Here is a 23545-nt window from a genome sequence, read left to right on the forward strand (position 1 = left end):
AGCACTTCCTTAAGGTCAGCTCTGTTGGAACCACCCACTATCACAGTTGCAAATTCTGTGTTTCTGCTTTGTAGCTCACAGATAATATTATGGAGTTTATTTTGAGCTTCACTGGTGTTGGCACTGGGGGGATATACACTGCTGTGACATATATCCCACTGATTTCCCTTGGTACATAGAAAGGTCTGCATTTTAGTATCAATATTTCCACATCTTCGGAGCAATATGATTGAACTAGCTTACAGGCTGCACCATCTATTAACACAGATGCATACACCACCACTTTAGCTTTACCACTCTGTGCTTTAGATCCATCTGCTCTAAAGAGAATTGGCCCATCTAGGCTCACAGTATTGTTACTAATGTTACTATGCAGCCAAGTTTCAGAGAAAATGAACAAACAAGTGTACCTGACCTTATTTTTTGCGAGAAGCACTCTCAGATGGTCCATCTTAATATCCAGCGAGCAGACATTTGCAAGTAATACTGAAGGTAATGCAGGCCTGTGGGGGTTTCTCTTCAGTTTAGCAGCAGCTCTGCTTTTGCAGCCTCTCTTTCTAGTTCTTTCACATCATCTCCTTTTGTAGCTACTCCAGGGCATTCCAAAACCATCCATGTGAAGTTTCAGAGCTCGGATGGCATTCCTGTTTTAAATGCAGAAATCCAGGATTTCTGCAAGTGAATTACACCTTGAGTACTCTGCAGACAATAGAGATTCAAGCCAGCAGCTTGTTCTAGTAATCGGTTTAATTTCCAGTAATTTCCTTCTGGTATAAGTAATTGTATCTACATAAAAACATCTTGAAAGTGATTTTTTCGAGAAGTAGTTATAGGTCAGCTCACAGATCCAATGTGGGAAGGAGCAGAGTGTACCCCCCCCCCCAAAATATGGACCTGTGCTCTAAGGAATTTTCCCATCATGCTATTCATGTCGGTCTCTGATAAACTCCTGGAAGACCTAAGAGACAAGGTGAAGGATGCAAGTCTTGAATGTCTACAGAGGGATTCCAAGAACGGCAAAGGGAGCCAAGATGCAAGTGGATCCAGTACGGGAAGAGTTGATCGAATGTGAGGTGATTTTGATTTTGAAGCAGATGGTTCCCAAGGTGGTCGGATCCAATTTTTTTTTTTTAATTTTAGCAGTAGACTACAAGGAAGGAGCTGAAGAAGATGAGGGCTCCAGCAACTTCTTACGAGAATCTATCATTCGGAGTAAAGTCGGGCTTTTCTTTATCAGATTTCTTTAAGAGGGTTTGAGTTGAAGCAGAAGTGGAAGGGAAAAGGCCCTTCAAGACTAGATTGTTTCTCCTTTCTGAGACCGCCCTAAAGGTAAATACCAGAGCAAATGGGAGCAGCCCACATCTAAAATGTGCAGCTCCAAAACAAACAGTCTATGTATTCCTTGTGGCCAACCGAGTTTGGGATTTTATGCCCACAGGTAATGCATTTTTTAAAAGCTGGTAGGGTTTGTCAGCCATACTGACCCAACTAAGCTAAAGAAAGAAAGAACTACATAGAACTACAACTAGTCTTTTTTTTTATATGAATCAGGATAGAAAAAGGAAAAAAAAAAGATAATTATCAACGATGGCAGGCAGGAAATACTCTCTAGAGTAAAGAAGAAAGAATTTTAGATAAAGTACCAGCAATGGTACTAAGTAGTAGTATCGAAAAATTGGTAACAATCGCTCGGAAAAAGGGCAATCAAGGGAGGTAAATGAAGTGTAATAGTAGAAAAAAAATCAATTTCCATTTAACTGGAAAAAAAAAAGCTGAACATAGAGAATCCATGTCTGTAGCTAAATGGCAAGATGGGTAAAGGGAGGAGCTTGAGAGTTTGGATCAGAAGATTCAGCAGACATAGCAGAGTTGAGGAATCAATATAAATAACATCAGATCATCTTTTTACTTTTGAATTACAATTCCTTCTTTGTCCTTCTCCAGCTCATCTCCCCTCACAGCCTCCATCTTACATTCAGTGATCACCAGTAACAGTCACCTGGTACCACCTAGTAATCTCCTCAAAGTGTAAGAGCTTATTTACAATATTTACATTACATATGTTTACAATTATTTACACTTTTATACAAGACAAAACACCATACATTTCAAAAAAGTCTCAATCCAGAATGTCCATAAAATAAAAAAAAATTATAATTTTTTTTCAATTTCTGCTACCATAATACCCATATTCGGACATGCTCATGTTTAAATTTTCAACACCTTTCAACATCTTGTTACTGCATATTTCTTCCTGCAACTTTTTTACTCTAGAACATTTCAAAAATATGTGCTCTGTTGTTTCAAGTTCCCGACAATAAATAGACACCCTTTCTTGCTTCCTTTTAAGGCATGTTAGCTTTGACAGGCAATCGTTAATCTCCACAAGAAATTTTTATGTTCATATATTCTCTTACACCATGTGAATCTTATTTTAATAGCATTTTTTTCTCCACTTCTAAATGTTTCCCTGGAAAAAAAAATAATGTTCTTTCATAATAGTCAAATACCATTCTCTCCTGTTTTTTTCCACATTTTTTGTATTCAATTTCCATAAAAATATCTTCATTCATATAACTTTTCCATCTTTTCCCTAACACTTTCTCCTCCCAAAAAGGCTCATGTTTAACCTAAATAATATATTCTATTAAAATTTTATTCTCTTTTTTTAAGACCTTATACCCTGTAGAAATTCAAGGAAGCTGCATGAACAATTAATTAATTAACCCTAATCCTCCTCCTTCCTTCACATACAGAATCCCTTTTAACTGGATTTAACCTCAACACTCATATAAACAAAAACACAATAGACCATCTCTTTTTCATAAGTAGATGGAATCATACAAATGTTTGCTAAATAAGCTAATTTACCTAAAATAATAAAAACTTTATTAAATCAACTTTTTATATGACAATTTATATGATTTCCAAAACATACATATACCTCCTAATTCCTGGATTATTTCCCCACCGTTTTTTCTTATACTCACTTGATCCAAATACAATTCCTAGTAATCTATAGTCTCAGTATTAAACTCTCTCTTCTCTATTTCCCATGAATCCAAAACCTTTACTTTTATGTTTATTTATACACAGAGTATCTTTAGATGTTTAACACTAAATCCCTCTTACATCTAATTCTTTATTCTTAGTAATTAAAACTATATAATCTGCATATGTATATATTATCTACATTCATATTTCCTCCATTACTGTATAGACTGCCATATTTAACACTCTACTCATCTTATTAACAATCACATTAGTAACTAAAGAGAATAAACTACTACTTGTGGGGCATCCTGCCTTATCCCACACCCTATATTGATTTCCTCACTTAACCATCCATTTAAAATTATTCTTACATTATTTTTCTCGTATACCAACTTTTACTATCTTCATTTATTTTATAAGTCCTTAATGTATCTCATAAACATGTATATTGTATTTTATCAAATGCTCTACTCAAATCTCCCATCATGACTTTGGTCTCCACCCTTTTGTTTATAATATCTATTACTTCCCCTACTATCCATAATAAATCCCAGCCTCCTTTCCAGTTTCTACCAAAGATTTTATATTCAAGCAATTTATCTACCTTATCTCTTAATCTTTTAGTTAATATTCTCATAAATATCTTGTAATCAGCATTATTCAATACTACTGGCCTCCAATTTCTTATATCATCTTTTTCTCCCTTTTTCCATATAAATTTCATAATCTCTATACATATCTCTATCTGGTACATGTACCCTTTGCCATTCATTTAACACCTCCACAAAATACACTTTTTGCCAATCTTCCATACTTACTGTACATATGATAATACCACCCATTCCCATAGGCTTCCCCAAATTAAGATCTTTAAATATTCTGTTTAACGCTTCCATATATATTTTGCTCTAAGCTCTCATTGTTTTCTTTACTTAGTTTAACTGCCCATTTTTGTTTTGTATCTCCTTCTTTATAAAAGTAAGCCCGATATACTGTCTAATCACCTCAACTATTCAATTTTCTGTAGTCTTTTTTCCTTCATTATTCTTTAATTCCCTTATTATTCTTTTATTCTCTTTTACTAGTTTATTCAAATAAAGGCACAACCTCTTTTCTTCTCTACAAAAATATCTTTTGCTTATAGAAGTTTCCTAATCATCTCCTAATTTATATCATATATTTTCTTTTCTCATAAAAACTGTTTTCTCTTAATACTTCTCTAAACACTTCCTGATTCAACTGCCTACATTTTAATTTTTCTATCCTTTTCCCTCCCCTCTTGACATTCCAGAAAACATGTTTATATTTTTCCTTAGAACTTTTCTACCAGTTTGTCCAATTTATATAAAATACTCTCATGTCTATATGCTTGTTCCATAATTTATTAATCTCATGTCTTTTTACCCAAATCTTTTTCATTAAGCCTTGTAATACCTTTGCCTATTTTTATGGATCCTTCTTTCTCCTGTACCTTTATCCATACGGCCACGTTATCTGAAAAACATATCCTTTTTTATCCCTTTATGCAAGATTTTTAAACTATCAGATATCAAAAATAATAGATTTCTGTTTTTATTTGATTGCTATTCTATTATGTAACTTTCCACTTTTCATTATTTCATTTACAATTCTATCACTACTTTTTTCTTTACTCTTAAATTACAAATAAAATATCCTACTAATATTATAACCATATTAACACCTCCATAATTTTTAAACATCTCCCTTTCTTTCTAACATAAGCATATATTGCTATAATTCTACAGACATCTGTTTTTCCATCTTAAATCACCATTATTCTTCACAGTTCTACTACTGTAAAATCTAATATTTTACCCTGACATAACACACATGTTCCCAATCATGTGTCTTTTCCCATATTTCATATGCTTCCAGCCCATAAGATTTCAGTTTGTAGCCTTTCTTTTTCTGTCAAAATTCTCATATCTTCCAATATAATTACTTGCGTATCAAGTGAGGCACACCATTCTAATACACCTAACATTGTTATATTCTTTATACTATTACCATTTACTGGTAAGATCTTCAGCCTTCTTTAAAAAGGAAATTGCCACCTTTCTCATCCTTTACCTTGTTTTGTTTTCTTTCACAACTACACTTTTAAACTTTATTTTCCTCTCTTTCATCTTTTTTCCTATAGAGTTTTTCTTCCCACTCACAACTTGCCAGTTTACACATTCCTCTTCACTTGCATCAGGCACCTATTTTTCACCTTCCTTTCTCCCATTTTCACTTACTATCATATATTTTTTCTCTGTACAGTAATCTGTCCTTGTTCCTTTTCTATATTCTTAACTGTCATGTGCAGAATCCTGTGCATATTTTTGTTCTATAACTACTAGATATTCTTCACAGTCCACCCATACATGTCCTGTCTTTCCACCCTTTTTGCATTTCATATCACATTTTTTTGCTTCATGCCCTGGTTTACCACAAGTAAAACATTTTCATTTATCACAATTACTAATCAAATGGGTTTTTTTGGTTTTTTTTGGAAAGAAAGTTTTGGGTTGCCCTCTATATTTAACAAATCATCTGTTGCCACCACATTACCACCTGGAATATGTACATTCTCATTTTTCATTTTCAAAATAACTCCACAATCCCAATCCCCAGTCCATAAACCTCAATCATCATTATATTTTATGTCCATAACTTCTTTACATATAGTATTGAAATAATCATTTAAATCCTCTTTTTCAACTTCTGCTCTAACCTGCATCAGAATTCTCTTTTTGGTTTCTCTATGAAACGTCTGCATCACATACACATTCCAAGGATACAAATTCCTTTTTAATTTGTACTGTTCTAAAAAATTCTCCATATACTGTCCCATTTCAAATAATATGTCATGGTACATTTCTTTAATGAAAATAAATGCTCTTACCTCTTTGGGTGAAACATCCAATAGTGCAGTTAGTGTCCCACACTTCATACCTTTCTAGTCTTTTCCTTCCTTACTGCTTATCTTTATAATTAATTTCTTCAATTCCTTATCTTTCCTCTCTTCCGCAACTTTTCTCACCTTCTTTCACTGTCTGCATGTAGGATTTCTTTCTTACTGCTTCTTCAACGACCTCCTCCTCTTGCATTTTTTCCATAATCTCACTCCATGAAGTTGCTACTTTATTCTCTGCTGCACACTGCATAATCTCCTTCAGGTAAACATCTTGCAACCCTCCTAACCGGAAGGTTGTTACAACACAATTTTGTGTTCCTACCTCTTCACCGAAGAGGTTTTGCTGAAAATACCTCCTGAGAATCAATACTCTGTAAATTATCATCCCTTCTTCCATCCATCTCTCGAAGTGACTCTGCAGCCTTATCTGATCCACTGACTACTTCCTTCTGCTCCTTACAAGCCAACTCTTTCTTATTCATCGCTGCACTAACTCCCATGCTGTCGCCGACTTCAACGGTTAGCACTTCTGTCTCTCGTTGCCTTTGCATTTGGAATAGAAGTAGGAAGTGCATCCAAAAAACATGTTTTAATACAAAGAACAGGGGAAGATTCCTGATGCCCCGGCCAAACTTTCCCCCAATAGTATAAATACCACCTCAGGTCTCCCCTAAAAAGAGACCACTAGCCTAGTGGGATTAATCAGGTCAACATAGGAGAAATGAAATAATTCTGACAACTCATTGATAATATTCCCATACTTCACAGTGCAGTACACTTTAATACTTATTTTCCAAATTCAACATGCACTTTTAAAAGATACACTACATATCTACAAATGGACTACACATCTGCAAACTCTAGAACACATGCAAATTACATATATGGATGCAGACTGTTTTGAAGACAAAGGGTGGTGCTACTTTATAGATTGTTTTACTCTCTGTTAATTTTTCAAACGGCTTGCTTTGTTAACAGAAGTAAATGGGTCAGGGAATGAAGGTGTGTGTGTGTGAGAGACTGCGGGTTAGTGTTAGAGCAGAGGCTAGGCAAGGGGATATTTTAGTGCTGTGAGTATGTATCTGCGTTTTTCATTCTAGGATCTATTTCAGGAGGGGTGCACATTTGAAAGAAGTAAAGGCATTGAGAAATACAAACTAAACAGCCAAGGTAACAGGGTCTGTATCAACCTACACCTCTACAACTACATATGTGGGCAGAAGGAAAGGAGAACGATCAATCACTAACAGGGAAAACTAAAAGCTTTGTTTCACTAAGTTTCCCACTGCTAAGATCTGATACGAATGTATATTGATGAAATAATTGCATTGTGGTTTTGGAGTAATCATAAAGTAGGACTGTCTGCATATCTATAAATTTCATCACATGGTACCTTCTTAGTTGAAGCATTATTAATAAAAGACACAATTACTAAATTCATATTATTATGCTGCTAATTGTGTGTGCTTGGCAGACATCATCTAGTATAACTCTACAGTTTACCGCAGAAGAATATAGTATAATTAATCATGACAGAATTTGATTCCTCATTAGACAGACAGGAGTCATTTTGTACAGCATAAACATTTACCTACAACTGTGAAATTTGAGAGTATATAACATATCAATCTTGCATTGAATTTATCATTTTTATGAATCAGTATACACAACTCTCACAGAAAGACAGGCAGATCACCTATACAGTATCACCTGGAAATGAGAGGTGAGGTTAAGGAAACAAGCACTTTCAGAACATACACTAACATGAAGATACACTTACGTCTGGCAGTAGGCAAGGCGAAGGATAAAATGAGAGATGTGATCTTTCCTCCTAATGTCATATTCTTGTTCACTACTACGTTGAGGCTGCAAAAGGAAAAAGGTGTAGTGTAAATAGTTTACATAAAATATACCTAACAAACAATGCATTTTTTAACACTCAAAACTAAGTAGTTCAGCCTCTGTATGGCTTAGATTACCTGCTGAAGGCATGGGGTCCTGTTGGGGAAACAACATAACCATGGCCAAACACAGCAGTAAGGCCAACTATCAACCAACCTTTCTTGCTTTATAGAGTTTGAGGGTACACATGCCCACCACATAATGTAAAGAAGTTCACCAAGTACTGCACTGATTGCTAAGAATTAGTGTCAGAATGAGTAAACCAGGCAAGAGTCATAAGATGTGTGTGCAGACAAAAAAGCCCAGGATTTCTATCTACTAATTCCTCTGTCTGTGCTGGAGTGTCTCAAGCATACATGCAGCTGCCTTGCTACAGACTCACAGCTATTCTAGGGCTGCTGCAACATTATAGGTCAAGGTTTAAGAGTGATTGTCTCTATGTGAACAGTACAATGTGGCTACACAGTCTATAGGACAAATGGAAAAACTAGCAGGAAAACAGGTAAGCTATGGAGTGAATGAAGTCCATCTTACCTCTTCTTGTGTAACACAACACAGCAAATCATGCAGAAAGTACAGTTGTGTATATTTACCATAAATGTATATGTTCGAGTGTATTCACTGTTGCAGTCCTGACAGTTGGGATTTCCTGCAGTGAAAGCCCTTGGCCGGCCCGGCTACCAGAGAAACTTATTTCGCCTCCCAGGCTGGCAGACACCTTAACAGACATCAGTATGCATAGGTACAAAGGCAGCCAGACTGCATCATCACTTCAGTATTTTCTTGGCTCCATGAAGGAGGAGCCTGGAGATAAACCAAAGAAAGGGGGTACTAACCCAGGGTATCCTGGGAAAGTGCCCAAGGTCATCATATTTGGAAATTCTAGGATTGCCTGGTAGGCCAAGGGGGTAGGAGGAAGGGAGGGAAAGAAGACTGCAACAGTGAATACACTAGAACACCTACATTTATGTTAAGTATACACAAGTGTACTATGCTCTTCGTATTTCACTGTTGCAGTCCTGAGAGTTGGGAAGATTACCAAACCTTAACTGGGAGTGGATGGAAATCCAGTACAGCAAAGGATTCCCCTGCAGGACTGCATACACAAATCCTGCTCTGGATTTTGAGAAAGTTGTCAGGTGGTAGTGCTTTGTGAAGGTATGCACAGAAGACCAAGTGGCTGCTTCCAGAATGTCTTTGGTGGGGACCCCCTTAAGGAAGGCTGTAGAAGTAGCTATGGCCCTGGTAGAGTACGATCTAACCAAATCCATTTTTTTGTTTGTTTTTCTTTTGCCATAATGGCTGTAGTAGAAATAAATGTAGCGAGAAATCCACTTGGAAATGGTCTGTTTAAAAGGTGGCTTTAATTCAGATCCGGAGGCAAAGGTTATGAACAGTTGCTCTGACTTCCTAAAGGATTTTGTCCAGTCTAGGTAGAAACATAACATTCTGTGCACATCGAGGGAGTGCAGTAATCTTTCTCCCTTGTTCTGAGGATTGGGAAAGGTAGGCAGGCAGATGGATGGTTTGATTCAAAAACACATTGATTACAACCTTGGGAATAAAGGAAGGGTTAGTCCTGAGAGAAACTCTGCCTTAAATGGAAGATAATGAAAGGCGCGACTGCCATTAGAGCCTGTAACTCTAAGACCCTTCTAGCCAAGGTAATGGCTGAAAGAACAGCAGTCTTCCAAGTGAGGAATTTTAAAGAGGCATTAACTACAGGTTCAAAGGGAGGCAAAGTCAATTTTTCCAGTACATAGCTGAGGTCCCATGGATGTGTGGGTTTCCTCCTGGGGGGTTTAATGTGAATGACACCCCGTAGGAATCGTTTCAAGAGGGGGTGTAAGAAGACTTGGGGGGGGGGGGCAGGAATGCGAGCAGAGATGGCTGAGGCATGTATTTTTATGGAGGAGTGGGAAAGGCCTTTATCCACTAGACTGGCCAGGTACTCCAGGATGGCTGAAATGTTAGCTGAGCTTGTTCAAGGTGGTGTCTCTGGCACCAAGCAGAGAATCTTCTCCATTTGGCTGCATAAGATTTCCTTGTGCTAGGCCTTCTGGATTCCTTCAGAATGTTTTGCATTAGTTGACTTAAGTTGGTGTAGCAGTTAGGAGATGAGGAATAACCCAGGCTGAAAGCCTTAGGGTCTGCAGATTGGGGTGCATTATCATCCCTTTGTCTTGAGTGAGGAGGTCCACCCTCTGCGGTAACTGCCAAGGTTTCTGATTAGTGACCTGGAGAAGGAGAGGAAACCAGTGTTGCCTGGGCCAGCTTGGAGCCATCAGAATGGTCCTTGGGCCTACTTCTCTTATCTTTAGAAGAACTTGAGGCAGAAAAGGTGGTGGGGGGTAAGCGTAAATGAAGAGGTTAAGTCCTTGGAAGGAGAAGGCATCCGTTCTCCATGCCGATGCCTTTCTTGTCCTGATGCAGAATTTCTCCAGTTGAGCACTGCCCTCACTGGCAAAGAGGTCCATCTGTGGGGTTTCCCATTTTTGAGTTATGCTGAAAAATATCTCAGTGTAGGTGCCACTCGTGGGGGTCTGTCAAGCTCCTGCTGAGGTGATCTGCAAGGGTGTTTTGTACCCCTGGCAGATATCGAGCTAGGAGGTGCAGTCCCATGGAGTGTGCTGTCTCCCAGACTTGCATGGCTAGATGGCACAGGGAGTAGGAGTGTGTACCTCCTTGTCTGTTTATGTAACACATCTGTGATGCTGCCTGTCTGTACTACCAGCACCCCTGGTATCCATTTCTCTCTGAAGGCTAGTAAGCCTTTTAGAACTGCCATGAATTCTTTCCAATTTATGTGTCTCTTCTTGGTCTGGGAATCCCACAACCCATGGGTTTGGAAATGTTGGGTATGGGCTCCCTATGCGACGTCTTAAGCATCTCTGGTCAGGATTCTGCCTTGAGGAGAGAATTTGAAGGGCAAGCCGTGATTATGGGTGCAAACCTGCACCCACCATGTGAGCTCTTGTTTGAGGTGAGGTATCAGGTATATCTTGGTGTCCAGGGGCTGAGTGCTCTAACACCACCCATTCTTTAGATACCAGTGAAGCTTCCTCATGTATACCCTGGCCAGTAGCACCATGATGATACAGGATGCCATGTACCCCAGAGCTCTGAGGAATTTGCTGGGTGTTGTGCACTCTTTGCGCTGTAAGTTCTGGAAGTAGCCGGTCAAAAAGGTGACTTTGCCCAGGGGGAGGAAGGCCTTTTGGAGGGAAAAGTCCAGGACTGCCCCTAGGAAAACCATCTGTTTGGATGACACAGTGATGTACGTCTTTAGATTTAGAGTGAATCCCAAGGAGTAAGAGGTTCTGTGTAAATTTCAGGTCTTTAAGAATCTGTGACAGGTCTGAGGCCTGTAATAGGCAATTATCCAGGTAGGAGTACATCTGGAACCCTTTGGTCCTGCAGTAACCAATAGCAGGAGCTAGATACTTTGTGAAAACCCTTGGTACAGTAGATAGCCCAAAGGGCACAGATGAAAACTGATGACGACTGGAGCTTATTCTGAAGCAAAGAAAGCTTCTCTGCGACTTTGAGATGGGGATGTGAAGGTAGGCATCTTTTATGTCAAATGACAACATGAATGCCTGAGGGCTAACATGGGGAAGTTTCTGCAGGGTCAACATTTAAAATTTTGGTACCCTGAGAAAAAAATTTAAGCTGGTCAGGTCCAGAATGGGAAGCCAAGACCCTTCTTTTCTGGGTACCAGGAACAATCATGAGTAAAATCCTTTCCATTTGTGATTTTCTGGAACTGGTTCCACTGCTCCCTGGGAACACAAAATTTAAATTTCTTCTACAGCCTGAGTTTTTTTATTCTGGGGTACATCTGGGTATCCTGAGAATTTTAAGGGCTTTTTGAAAGTGAGCATGTAACCATGGGCAATAATATTTAGAACCCACTGACTTGAGGTAATATGGGTCCAGTTTTGATAGAAATGTGACAGCCTTCCTCCTAGCTTTGGGGTGGAGTTGGGGATGGGGGGTGGAAGTGGAGAGTCATAACTGCTCTCTGGCAGGGGCAGGTATCCTAGAACTCCCTCATCTGTGAGGGTCTGAGGTCCACTGCCTAGATCTTTGTTGCTGTGGTTGATGCCTGGGAGTTCTGTCCCTCTGAGGCTTTCTCTGTTTGCTCCTAGACTGGGTAGGAAAGGACCAAGATTTGGCTGGTAATTCCTGCTGAACCTGGGGGGGGTTGCACTTGTAGAAAGTCCTTTACCGTTTGCATAGATTTTGCCTTGTCCTCCATCTTTATAAGGACTGCTTCAGCATTAGCTGCAAAAGGAATTCTATGTCAAGGGGCATCCAGGAGATTAGCTTTTACCTGGTTAGTGAAGGATTGCTCCCCAAGCCAAGTGTGTCTCCTGATCACTGAGCCAGTGACAGCTGCTGCCCTGCAGGAGACTTCCATGGCATCATACCTGCAGTGAAGGGAGCGTTTTGCCACTTGAAAACTGGAATGGCACAGATCTAAAAGTTCCTTAGAAAGGTTTTCATCCTCTAGACCATAGAGCTTTTGTTTTAGCTGGTCAAGTATGGTTTGCTGGTATTTGTTCGTACAAAATTGACAATTGAGGGCCGTCATAGTGAGGGTTGCCACTTTCTTTCCAAATCTATCAACAGGCCTGCGTTTATCAGTAGGTAAAGGGTTCCTAGAGGTACTGGTCTGAGACTACTTGGGGCCAGGTGTGACCACTTCAGGGTCAGCAGTTGGGTTTGTAAACATATTTATGAGAGTCCTGGACCGTGTAAAATCAGTTAGGCTTTCTGGGTGCTGGTGGGAGTGAGTCAGGATTTCAGGAAGCATTCTGAAAAACAACTTCCACTCTTCCATGATAGGTGGGATTGTTAGGGGTTCATGATCGGGGGGGGGGTCTAACAACTCCCTGACTCTCCTTTTGGCCTGGGTGTATTCTTCCGCTTCCCACTGAAAATGTTGCCTCATAGCATGAAGAGTCTCTCCAAAGGCAAAGGTCTTCAGGCAGAGAGGAGAATTTCCTCTGATTCAGATTCCTCATAAGAGGTGTAAGTGGGGCCTTCCTCAGATGCACAGTTCTCCAAATCAGAATCTTCTTCTGAATGCAGTGGATCAGGGAGGAATTCAGGGTGGGTGTTTCTCTTTTCCCTGGGGTGATATTCCCTGAAGTCAGTCTGGATCTTACAATGTTAATGAGGTCTTCAGCCAATTTGACCAAATCTTGTTGGTGTCCTGAAACTGGGAGCCCAAAAGCCTAGGTGAAGACCCTGCTAAAATGCCTTTCTTTGATGTGGGTTTAGCCTTAGGCCTACAAGCTTTCAATACCCTGGCGTCTGACTCTCTAGATTGTAGATGCACCAAAATGGCCCTAGGCTATGAAGAGTCTCTGGTTAGCAGTAACTCATTGGAAGCCGTGGCCTGCTGAGTGGTCTCGGACCCAACCAATGAGCTGAAGATATGAGCTTTCGAAGGGACTGAAGGCATGTCAGACTCCAAATGGGTCTCAACAGAGGCCTGGGTCACTGAATTAAAGGTCAAAGGGGGATCCAAAAACATCTCACCTTCCTCCACAATCACAAGTCTAGTAAGCAATTCAGGGGGCAAGTGAGTGCTGTCCATGGACCTAGGCTTTTGTTTCTTATCTTTTTTTGTGCTTAAGTACATAGAGCTCAGGGCGACAAGCAGATGCCACAGGAACCAACTGTAGAGATTTCTGCCTCAGAAAAATGCGCTAAAAATCTGCTTTACGCCCAGTAGTTGTAGTGTTAAACCTAGCACAGAAATGACAGTTAAGGATGTCATGGTCTGCGCCTAAGCAAGTTACACAAAGCATAAAAGTCTCCGCATGAATTTGTTTACCACAGCGTAGACAATTATTAACTTTATCTGACACGAGTCAAAGAAAAAGGATTTCCCCAACATGGTACTTATCTTTCTGATGACAATGTCTCTCTGGTGCGGACCGACCGACGCACTTGAAATCTTCTTCGGACTCAGGCAGCAAGTGATGATGCAGGCAGGCTTCCTTTATACCCGAGCGTACTGACGTTGGTTACGGCTTCCCCCAGTCTGGGAGGCGAAATAAGTTTCGCTAGTAGTCAGGACTGCCAAGGGCTTTCACGGCAGGAAATCCCAACTGTCAGGGCTGCAACAGTAAAACACAAAGAGCATCTGCCTATGACATACTATTATATTTCAGTCTTTTCAGACTCTGAAGGAAAGTGTAAAACTCCTAGCTAGAATACTACATATCACCTTGTTTATTTATTTATTGAACATCTGTTGACTGGGAAAGTCCAACTAGGACAGAGCCTATTTTCAGCGGAGGCCCGGGGAGAAACGTTCCATGGATTAGTTCTGAAACTGGTTCCTCGCCCTATTCCTGTGGTGTTTGTAAAGTTGGTAAAACTGGTCTGACAGCTTTTGTGTTATCTGATTGTTTCAAGGCTTGCTGACATAAAAATATATTTTTTGGCACTTTTTAGAGTTCTGCACTGTCCTAATGTTTGCTTGACTGAATTATTTACATATTTGCTGGCATTGTTTTCTGTTTTCTGATCTGTTCTGAAACTGGTTTGCTCCCTCCCCACCACCATATTCCTGTGGTGTTGTTATACTTGGTGGCTTTGCAATTGCCCACCCCCCTACTGTAAATTAGATCTGGGACACTCCTCCCAGTCTAGTGTCATTAGCTCATTCTACCTAATACAGAGGCAGCATTTGAGAAGGTCAACCCACTTAGGTTGTTAACCTTGAATAATCTTCTGGTCCTCCTTTCACCCTTTCCAGTTCACTATTTATTTATTTTTTATTTATTTTATTTAACATTTGTTAACTGGGAAAGTCAGACTTGGAACAAAGCCAATTTTCAGCGGAGGCCCAGGGAGAAACACTCCAGACACGTCTTTATAATGTGGGAGGAAACCAGAGCGCCCGGATGAAACCCACATGAACGCAGGGAGGACATGCAGATGGCACACAGAAGGAACCCCAGCCAAGAATCAAACTGGAGAACCTCTTGTTGTGCGGCAACAACACTACCGCTGTAACACTGTGCTGTCCAAAACTACTAAATGTACTAAAAAACTTTGCTAGAATCTCCTTGTGTTCTGACTGAGTGTAATTATCAGCTGATATGTATATTTTTTGGCACTTAACTGTTCAGAGTTGAATAAAACAACAACTGAATTCAGTTCAGAACACATTTTGAATAAATTGCATTTATTTAAACTGTATTTGCTTTAATACTGCTACACACTGGTGTGCCAGCTTGCAATGTACTTGAATTTTTTTAGTGCTGTTTTAACTGCTTTTCTGTATAAAAAAAATTCTAAGCTTGTTTCCTGCCTTTCCTTAACTAGTCTAGCCCAGATACAGATTTGCTGTATCCAGGACTATTTGTAAGCTTCTGAGCCCCCCCCCAAGCCTTTCTGTGTTTGAGGGAAGCCTTCCAGCATATCAGTGGGAGTGGTAAGCCCATCTACCACAAGAGGAGTGGTTTCCAGCCCAAAAGTTGTAGTTTATTGGCCATTTGGGCAGTTTTTCTATCTCTTTCAACTTTCTGGTTTAAAAGCCCGTGTTTGCACTTTTCCCAACTTTCCTAGAACTAGTTTATTCCAGATACAGATTTGCTGTATCCAGGACTGTTTGTAAGCTTCTGAGCAGTGCCAAAGTCTGCTCTAAAATTTTACCCTTAGATCTGATAGTTCTCTCCTGCACTTTTACTACCTTATTAGTCTAGCACTTTACCAGACTTCTTGTAGCAATTATTGTAGCACACAAAAGTGCTACCAAGCACTAACCGTTATACAAGGAGACAGCTCCAGTACTTATTATTAATGCCCACCCCTTCAGGGATGTCTAAAGGTCAGTTCCCAGTGATTTCTCCTATTAACCTGGTGAACTTGGGCATCCTGAGGCAATGTAGCAACTGCCTCATGTACACTGACAACCCTCTCCTCTTACCTGCCAACACTCAGACTTGTGAGGGATGCACTTGTATATCTAAACTGGAAGCCATGCACTCTCCAACCAAGACTGGAATATAGCTGGTCAAGAGGAGAAGGTCAACACTTGCACCACACCACATGGAACACCAGCCCTCCAGAACACACACCAGCACTGCCTTCACATAAAAACACAAACCACACACAGCAGAAGCTCTCAATAAAAATCTACCAAAACAGCAGAGACCTCCAAGGCAAAAACACACTCAACCACCACAACACAACACTAATGAAAAGCCACATAACTCACCTAAACAGTGTGCCACTCAACCAAAGCCCCTAAAGCAAAACAAAATGCCCAACACACTAGTCATAGGTGACTCGATAGTGAGGCACACTGATGTCCCACACACTAGGTTGAATGAGGAGAAAGTAACAGTCAGCTGCTTCTCAGGTGCCAGGATCCGCCACATATCGCACCCACTCAGGTCCCTCAACAACAGGTACAAATATGACTTGTACATGTGGGTGTGAATGATCTGAGACGTACCTCCCTGGACTACATGAAGAGACAGAGGAGCTTTCAGATTATGCAGTCCAGGCAGGTAAGACCCTAGCCCTGAGCAGCATCCTACCATCACTCAGAATGATACCACAGTACAAGCAGAAAAAAGAAGTTATGTCCTTACCATAACGTTCCATGTGGAGTGTTCATCTCGCCTTGGTTATTACACATGGGTTCGGAGCCGATCCTCGGCTCCGTGCCGGCCGACTGCAAGCTCTGCATCGAGAAGAAGCTCGAGGACATCTAATACCCACAATCCCCCTCTGCCTTTACCTCAGATCTAGTTTGCAAGCAAACCAGACATAAAGCACGCACACATGCCAAACTATATACATAAAAGTACATGTATACAAACATACCAAGGGTATGATAGAAACACTAATACTGCAACAGCAGAAGGAGAATACTCCAGACCAGGCACCAAATCGAACGTTCTTCCTAAGGGTGGGAAGGGTGGGAGTGTAATAACCAAGGCGAGATGAACACTCCACATGGAACGTTATGGTAAGGACATAACTTCTTTATGTGAGAGTGTTCAATCTCGCCTTTGTTCTTACACATGGGTAGCGTCCTAGCTCCATGATCCTGAGGAACTCAAGGGAGAACGTTCTTGAGCACAGTGGAACCAAAGGTTGCCCTATCCCTAGAAACCTTGTCCACTTTGTAATGAGATATAAATGTATGTGGTTTAGCCCAAGTAGCAGCCGCACAAATAGTGTCTAGTGGTAAGCGAGCTGCGTGAGCCAAAGATGTAGAAACTGATCTGGTGGAATGTCCTTTGGGTTTTGCTGATAATGTTTGATTAGAGGTCTCATAAACATATGTGATACAGTCAGTTAGCCATTTAGAAAGAGTTCGTTTCGTAACTGCAAGACCTTTTCTGCTGTCAGCAAAGGCTAGAAATAGTTGATCAGATTTCCTGTGATCTTTTGTTCTATCCAAATAAAATCTGAGTTGTCTATGGACGTCCAGTTTGTGCAACATATACTCCAATTTATTAGAGTGGTTCTTAAAGAAGGTGGGTAATTCAATGGACTGATTAATATTACTAGAAGAACAAACTTTGGGGAGAAAAGATGGATCAGTGCGTAGGGATACTCTGTCAGAATGAAATATTAAATAAGGATGTTTGACAGAAAGGGCCTGAAGCTCAGACACTCGTCTAGCAGATGTAATGGCCACTAGAAATAAAGTTTTCCATGACAAAAATTTCAATGTGCAACTTGAGGCTGGTTCAAAGGGTGGCAACATCAATTTAGAGAGCAACAGGTTCAAATTCCACGGTGATGCCGGACTTCTGACTGGTGGTCTGATATGAAAAGAACCTTTTAAAAAGGCTTTACAAAGTCTGTGAGCCATAATAGGCACCACATTCCTCTACATGATAGTTAGAAATGGCAGCTAACTGTACTCTTAAAGTAGCCGGGGAAGCTCCTTCATGAAATAGTTCAGTCAAGAACTCTAAAACCTTGTTTAACGGAGCTATAACAGGGTCCAAATGATGTGACTCTGCCCAAAAGACAAAACGTTTCCACTTACTGGTGTAAGTCTTTGTAGTGGAAACCTTATGAGAAGCTACTAAAATATCTTGAACCGCCGATGTAAGGGGAACCGACCTGGCTAGAAAGGGAAGCGGAGCAGCCAAGCTGCTAGATGGAGAGATTCTAGAGATGGGTGAGGAACTCCTGACGAGTGAGTCAGTAGATCTGGCTCTGGGTCCAGCATCCAAGGTCCCCGAATGCGGTGATGCAATAGAAAGGGGAACCAAATTTGACGAGGCCAGAACAGAGCAATGAGAATAATAGTCCTCTGAAGGTTGTTGGCTTTCTGTAGAAACTTTGCAATCAGGAAATGGAGGAAAAGCATATAGGAGACCGGGGCCAATCGTGCACCAGCGTCCCTGGGGACTTCCCTGGAGGGTAATAGGGCAAAGTAGCTCCTGCATTTGGCGTTCATTGGAGGCATAAACAGATCGCAGGTAGGCTGGCCCCATTTGCGAAAAATCCTTCTCGCAACTGACTGTTTGAGGACCACTCGTGAGGCAATAGTATTGCCCTGCTCAGCCTGTCGGCTATGGCGTTGGATGACCCGGGATGTGCGTTGCGATCAGAAAGCGACCAGTGGACTCTGCCCATTGCCAAATTCTCATGGCCTCTCTGCATAGTTGGTAAGACCTGGTTCCCCCTTGCTTGTTTATGTACCAGACTACGGACATGTTATCTGTCTGAACTGCAATGGTCCCTGGAGGAAGAAGGGGAGCAAAGTGTTGCAACGCCAAAAACACTGCCCTCAACTCCAGAACATTGATGTGCAGATTGTACTCCAGATTGGTCCATTCGCCTTGGACTGTCTGTCCCTGAAAGATGCCCCCCCACCCTATCAGGGAAGCGTCCGTGGTTATCGTCGCTGACGGTGCGGGTAGCACAAATGGTCTTCCGCTGGATAGGTTGCAAGTCTGTAACCACCACATTAGGTGTGATTTGCATATTTTCGTTATCAATATTTCGTGAGTTAGTGGTAGTTGTTGGAATGACCATTGTGCAAACAGAAGCCATTGTAGCACTCTCACGTGCAGTCTTCCCAATGGTATCGCAATGAGAGAAGCTGCCATGAGACCCAAGACTTTCAGAACAATTTTTGCCGGTGACTTTCTGGACGATAGCAGAAGGGAAATGTTGAATTGAAGTGCCACTATTCTTTCTGCAGGAAGTTTTAGAACTAAATGGTGCGTATCTAATTCCGCTCCTATGAATAAGATATGCTGTGATGGCTGTAGCAAGGATTTTTCGAAATTTACTGAAATTCCAAGGTGTGTACAAAGTTGTAGGGTGTAATCCCTGGCTTGTATCAGTTGACGCCTGGTGGTGGCAGACAGGAGCCAGTCGTCCAGATACGGAAACACCTGGAATCCTAGGCGCCTCAGATGAGACGCTACCACTGCCATGCATTTGGTGAAGACCCTGGGGGCTGTAGTCAGACCAAAGGGCAGGGCTCAAACTGATAGTGACTGGCTCCCAGCCGGCGCAAATGATCCCTGGACGCCCTGGCCATTTTGATGTGGTAGTGCGTCCTTTAGATCTATCGAGCACATCCAGTCGTCCTTCCGTAAGAATGGAAGGATCGATTGAAGCGTGACCATTCGGAACTTTTCCTTCTTGATAAAGGTGTTGAGATGGCTTAGGTCCAGAATCGGCCTCCAGTCCCCTGTTTTCTTTGGAACTAAAAAGAACCTTGAGTAAGTTCCGAATCCTATTTGGTCCGCTGGGACTGGTTGGATGACTCTTTTTTCTAGCAGCTTTGAAATTTCTGTAGCTGCTGGGTCTCGCAGATGGGGTGGTACATCTGGGAGTTTTCTCTTTGGAATGGGTGTGGATAGAAATGGGATTTTGTAACCTCTGGTAACAACGCTTTTTACCCAATTGTCTGAAGAAAGGTTTTGCCAGGCCTGAGGGTATAAAGCTAAGCGACCCCCGACTGCCTCCAGAGCAGGACAGTCGGGCCTCCTCTCAGGAGTGCTGAAAAGGTTTGCCAGGAGGTTATCCCTGTCACCTTGGTTTTGCGGACCCCTCTGCCGCCAGGCGGCGTCTTCCACCTCTGCCCCCTCTGCCTCTAGAGGGGCATCACCCTGTGTGTTTGGGAAAGATCCTTGGGGTTTTGAAACCACATTTTCCCTACGTTGCCCTTTGGGGTGCGGTCTGGAAGGGTGGAAAACGGACTCCGACAGCAGACAGAGTCTTTCCCTCCTGTTCACACGGGTAAGGGTCTCCTTTACTTTAGGGCCAAAGTGTGGCTCCATCAAATGGGGCGTTAGTAAAGGAAGACTTGAAGGCTTCCATAAGCGAACATAAGCGCATCCAGGATTGCCTACGAAGAGCAATCGCTGAAGCCGCTGCCCTACTCGATCCTTCAGCTGCGTGGGATATCAGCCTCATGGACGAGTTTACAATGGATGTAAGGGTGTTGAGATGTGCTGTAACTTTCTCTGAAACAGCAGCATCTGTAGTACCCTGGAGGGTATCTCCCAACTCTTTGACTAGATCCCTCTGTAAGCGTGTAAAATGAGTCAAATAGTTCAGGAGCATAGAGAAAGCCGCTGAACTGAAAATGCGCTTCCGTATCTGTCCATGGTCCTAGAATCTTTGTTAGGCGGATGGACAGATGAGGAAGACTCCGACATCTCCTTTTTCGTGGCGCTGCCACCACCATGGCGTCTACTGGAACTCCTTTAGTGAGGTAAGCCTTGTCCTGTGGTGCCGTAATGTACTTATTTGGCTTCCTAGGGACTGGTTCCACCGTGTCAGGTGTCTCCCGCCCTTGAGCAATTAACTCCATTAACTCATCGAAGGCGGAGTGACCCAGGAGGAGGAAGGCGAGCACCAAATGCCTTCAGCAACACTGACTCATCCTCAGAAGGGGGGAGGGATTGCCAGTCACCTCTCTGTTTTAGGATCTCCAAGATGTCAGAAAAAGAGACATCTTCTGAAGGTGACTTAGGGGACCCTTCTGACTCATCTAAGTCAGTATCAGATATCAAGGATTCTTGTGGAGAATCCAAGTGTCTCCTCTTACACAATCTTTTCCTAGGGACTTCTTCGTGGGGAGCATCCGAAGAAGCCTCCGAGGAAGAAGGGGCACCCTCCAGGGGTGGCTGAGACACTGGTGCCCGGCGCTTGGATGTGGCCGTGGGTGCAGAGGAGGATAACGGTCCTTTGTGGGAGGAGAAGCTGTTCCTGCTGATGTGGTTGTCTGGGTAGACAACACCTTCCTCATGAGGTCGAAGGCCCCGGGTCCCAGTCGAGGTATCTCCCGGTTCGAAGAAATGGGAAGAATCCCGAAACAGGAACCGAAGGCACCGACCCGAGGCGGAACCGAGTCGATCCGCCGAGGCTCGAGAGGAGCGTCGGAACGAAACATCGGTCCGACTCTCGGTCCCGGAACCAAGGATGGATCTTGCCCCGAGACTCCAGTACCGGATCGGATGGAGTCGAGGTGAACGGTGCCGACCGAGAAAAACGGTTCTGGCACCGAGGGCTCCACAATCATCAGTTCAGCTTCTTCCGGCTCCGAAGACTGGACAGTTCTCGGAGGAGGAACAGATGGAGATAGTGGCAGGCCTTCAAGTCTCGACATCAACTGAGAGGAGACCGAGATAAGCTTGGATAGGGCCGTATGCTCCATCAATTTCTGCACCACACGGTCCACATCGGTGTCGGAAAGGGGCCTGGAAGAGCAGTCGAAGGGATCGAAGGCGGAGCCGACCTCAACAGAGTCGGTGGAGGAGCTCCGTCACCGGTTCCAAGACTCGAGGCTCGGAAACTGCCAACAGTTGAACACTCGGCCCCGAAGTCTGTGGAACCGGTGATCTAACTTTACCCGAAGAGCTCGGAGCCGATGACTTGGGCTCCGACGTCTTCGATTCCCTCGAGGATTTGGATGCCTGGTCTGAAGCATCCAGAGCCTCCTGGAAAGAGGGTTTCAACAAACCTCTGTCCATCAGTTTCCTGCGCCTGTCATGACCCTCCCACTAAAAGAGTGACAAATAGAACAGTCCTCTTGTAAGTGGAGAGGGCCAAGGCAGTAGACACAGGAACTGTGGTTGTCCGTGACCGACATCTTTTGGCCACACTGGCAACGTTTGAAACCAGATTTCATTTTCTCAGACATAATGAAGTAAGAGAAAAAAAACAGTCAAGTCCAGTAACAGTCAATCCAGGAAAAACAGGGTCATATCCGGTAGATATGTAAGTCCGTTTGTCAATCCAAGTAGGGGTGGTAGGCCCCGAAAAACTCTATACCAGTTATATAGTTAAACTAAGTTAAACTAAGTTAACGGTACCGAGAATTTCTCTCTCTACTCACACACCATACACTAACTACAATAACTAGTGATCTTAAACAAGTTCTCTTGAAAATTTAACCAAAAGAGTTAAAATCTTATCTGAAAACCCTCGAGCTAGCCTCCAGCGATGCGAATGCAGCAGCGGCAAACTAGATCTGAGGTAAAGGCAGAGGGGGATTGTGGGTATTAGATGTCCTCGAGCTTCTTCTCGATGCAGAGCTTGCAGTCGGCCGGCACGGAGCCGAGGATCGGCTCCGAACCCATGTGTAAGAACAAAGGCGAGATTGAACACTCTCACATATTATAGATTTCAACAAATGGGTAAGTTTCTGGTGTCATTCTAAGGGGATCCAGTACCTGTCTGCATGGGATGACATGACTGACAGACCTTGATGCTTTGCCAGAGATGGCCTGTATCCGTCACCGCTGGGCTTCCGAATACTGGCCAAGGCTTTGCCATCCCTATAGTGCCTTTTTAGGTGGTGTTCCAAAGACTAAATTACCACAGTAACAGCTACAAACAAATGTAATCTGAGGTCCATGCTGCTCAACGCTAGAAGTCCAAATCTCAAAATGCACTTGCTCGAAGCACTCCTTAAAATGGAGAACATCGATATCTGTGTTGTAACACAGATCTGGTTCAAGGCAGCAGAAAGCACCCCTGCATTACCAGGCTATAACTCATTCCACACCTTTCGGCCCCAGAACTTGGTCCAAAGGAGGTGGCGTTTCCATATTCATAAAGGATCCGCACACCTCCAGACTGGTAGTCCAACATAATGCATCTGAGATACTTCAAGTGCAGCTAACATTGGGTAAGACAGCGATTCGGGTCGCAACCTGCTATAGGTCCCCAACCATGTCCCAAGACTCAAACTCCCCGTTCCCAAGTACCCTGGAGAATATTAGGTTCCAACCTAACACTCTCATACTGAGTGACTTCAACTACCCCTCCATTAACTGGGAAAACTACTCGTGTACCAATACACTTGTCGAACGTTTCCTGTAATTCATTAATTCTAATGCCGTGGACCAGCTCGTTCTTACCCCCACTAGAGATAGCATCATCCTTGACCTGGTCATTACTAACATGGGTGACCGTTGCTCTACACAATAGTCAACTCCTCCCTGGTTAGATCTGACCACAAACTAATCACCTTGGAAATCCACATCCCTCCCACCCTCCCCCACAAAGGTAATCACCATGAAAAACTTCTCCAAAGCTAACTTTTGACTCCTAAAAACAGAAGTGGCTAACTTCACGGCACCAATGCAAATGCAGAACAGTTGCGGGACTGCCGAATCATACACAAATGCATGGATCTCACCATACCAAATAGAACCAAGACTCTCTCCTCCAAAAAAAGGAAGCCAATCTGGTGGTCTCCTG

At 42.6% G+C, this 23545-nt stretch overlaps 1 protein-coding gene across 4 annotated transcripts in view; it reads right to left on the bottom strand.

Annotated features, from left to right (window-relative positions):
• Window positions 1-23545, bottom strand: part of PRIM2 (DNA primase subunit 2) — a 2362887-nt gene that overhangs the window by 2080055 nt on the left and 259287 nt on the right. For all 4 annotated transcript variants that reach the window (XM_044063334.1, XM_044063337.1, XM_044063335.1 and 1 more), the window contains exon 4: window positions 7695-7780. In XM_044063334.1, the coding sequence (XP_043919269.1) occupies window positions 7695-7780 (86 nt within the window). The remainder of the gene's footprint in view (window positions 1-7694; window positions 7781-23545) is intronic.

This window comes from Protopterus annectens, chromosome 2.part1 (assembly GCF_019279795.1).
Source record: "Protopterus annectens isolate FY-2018-M chromosome 2.part1, PAN1.0, whole genome shotgun sequence".
NCBI classification, from domain to species: Eukaryota; Metazoa; Chordata; order Ceratodontiformes; family Protopteridae; genus Protopterus; species Protopterus annectens.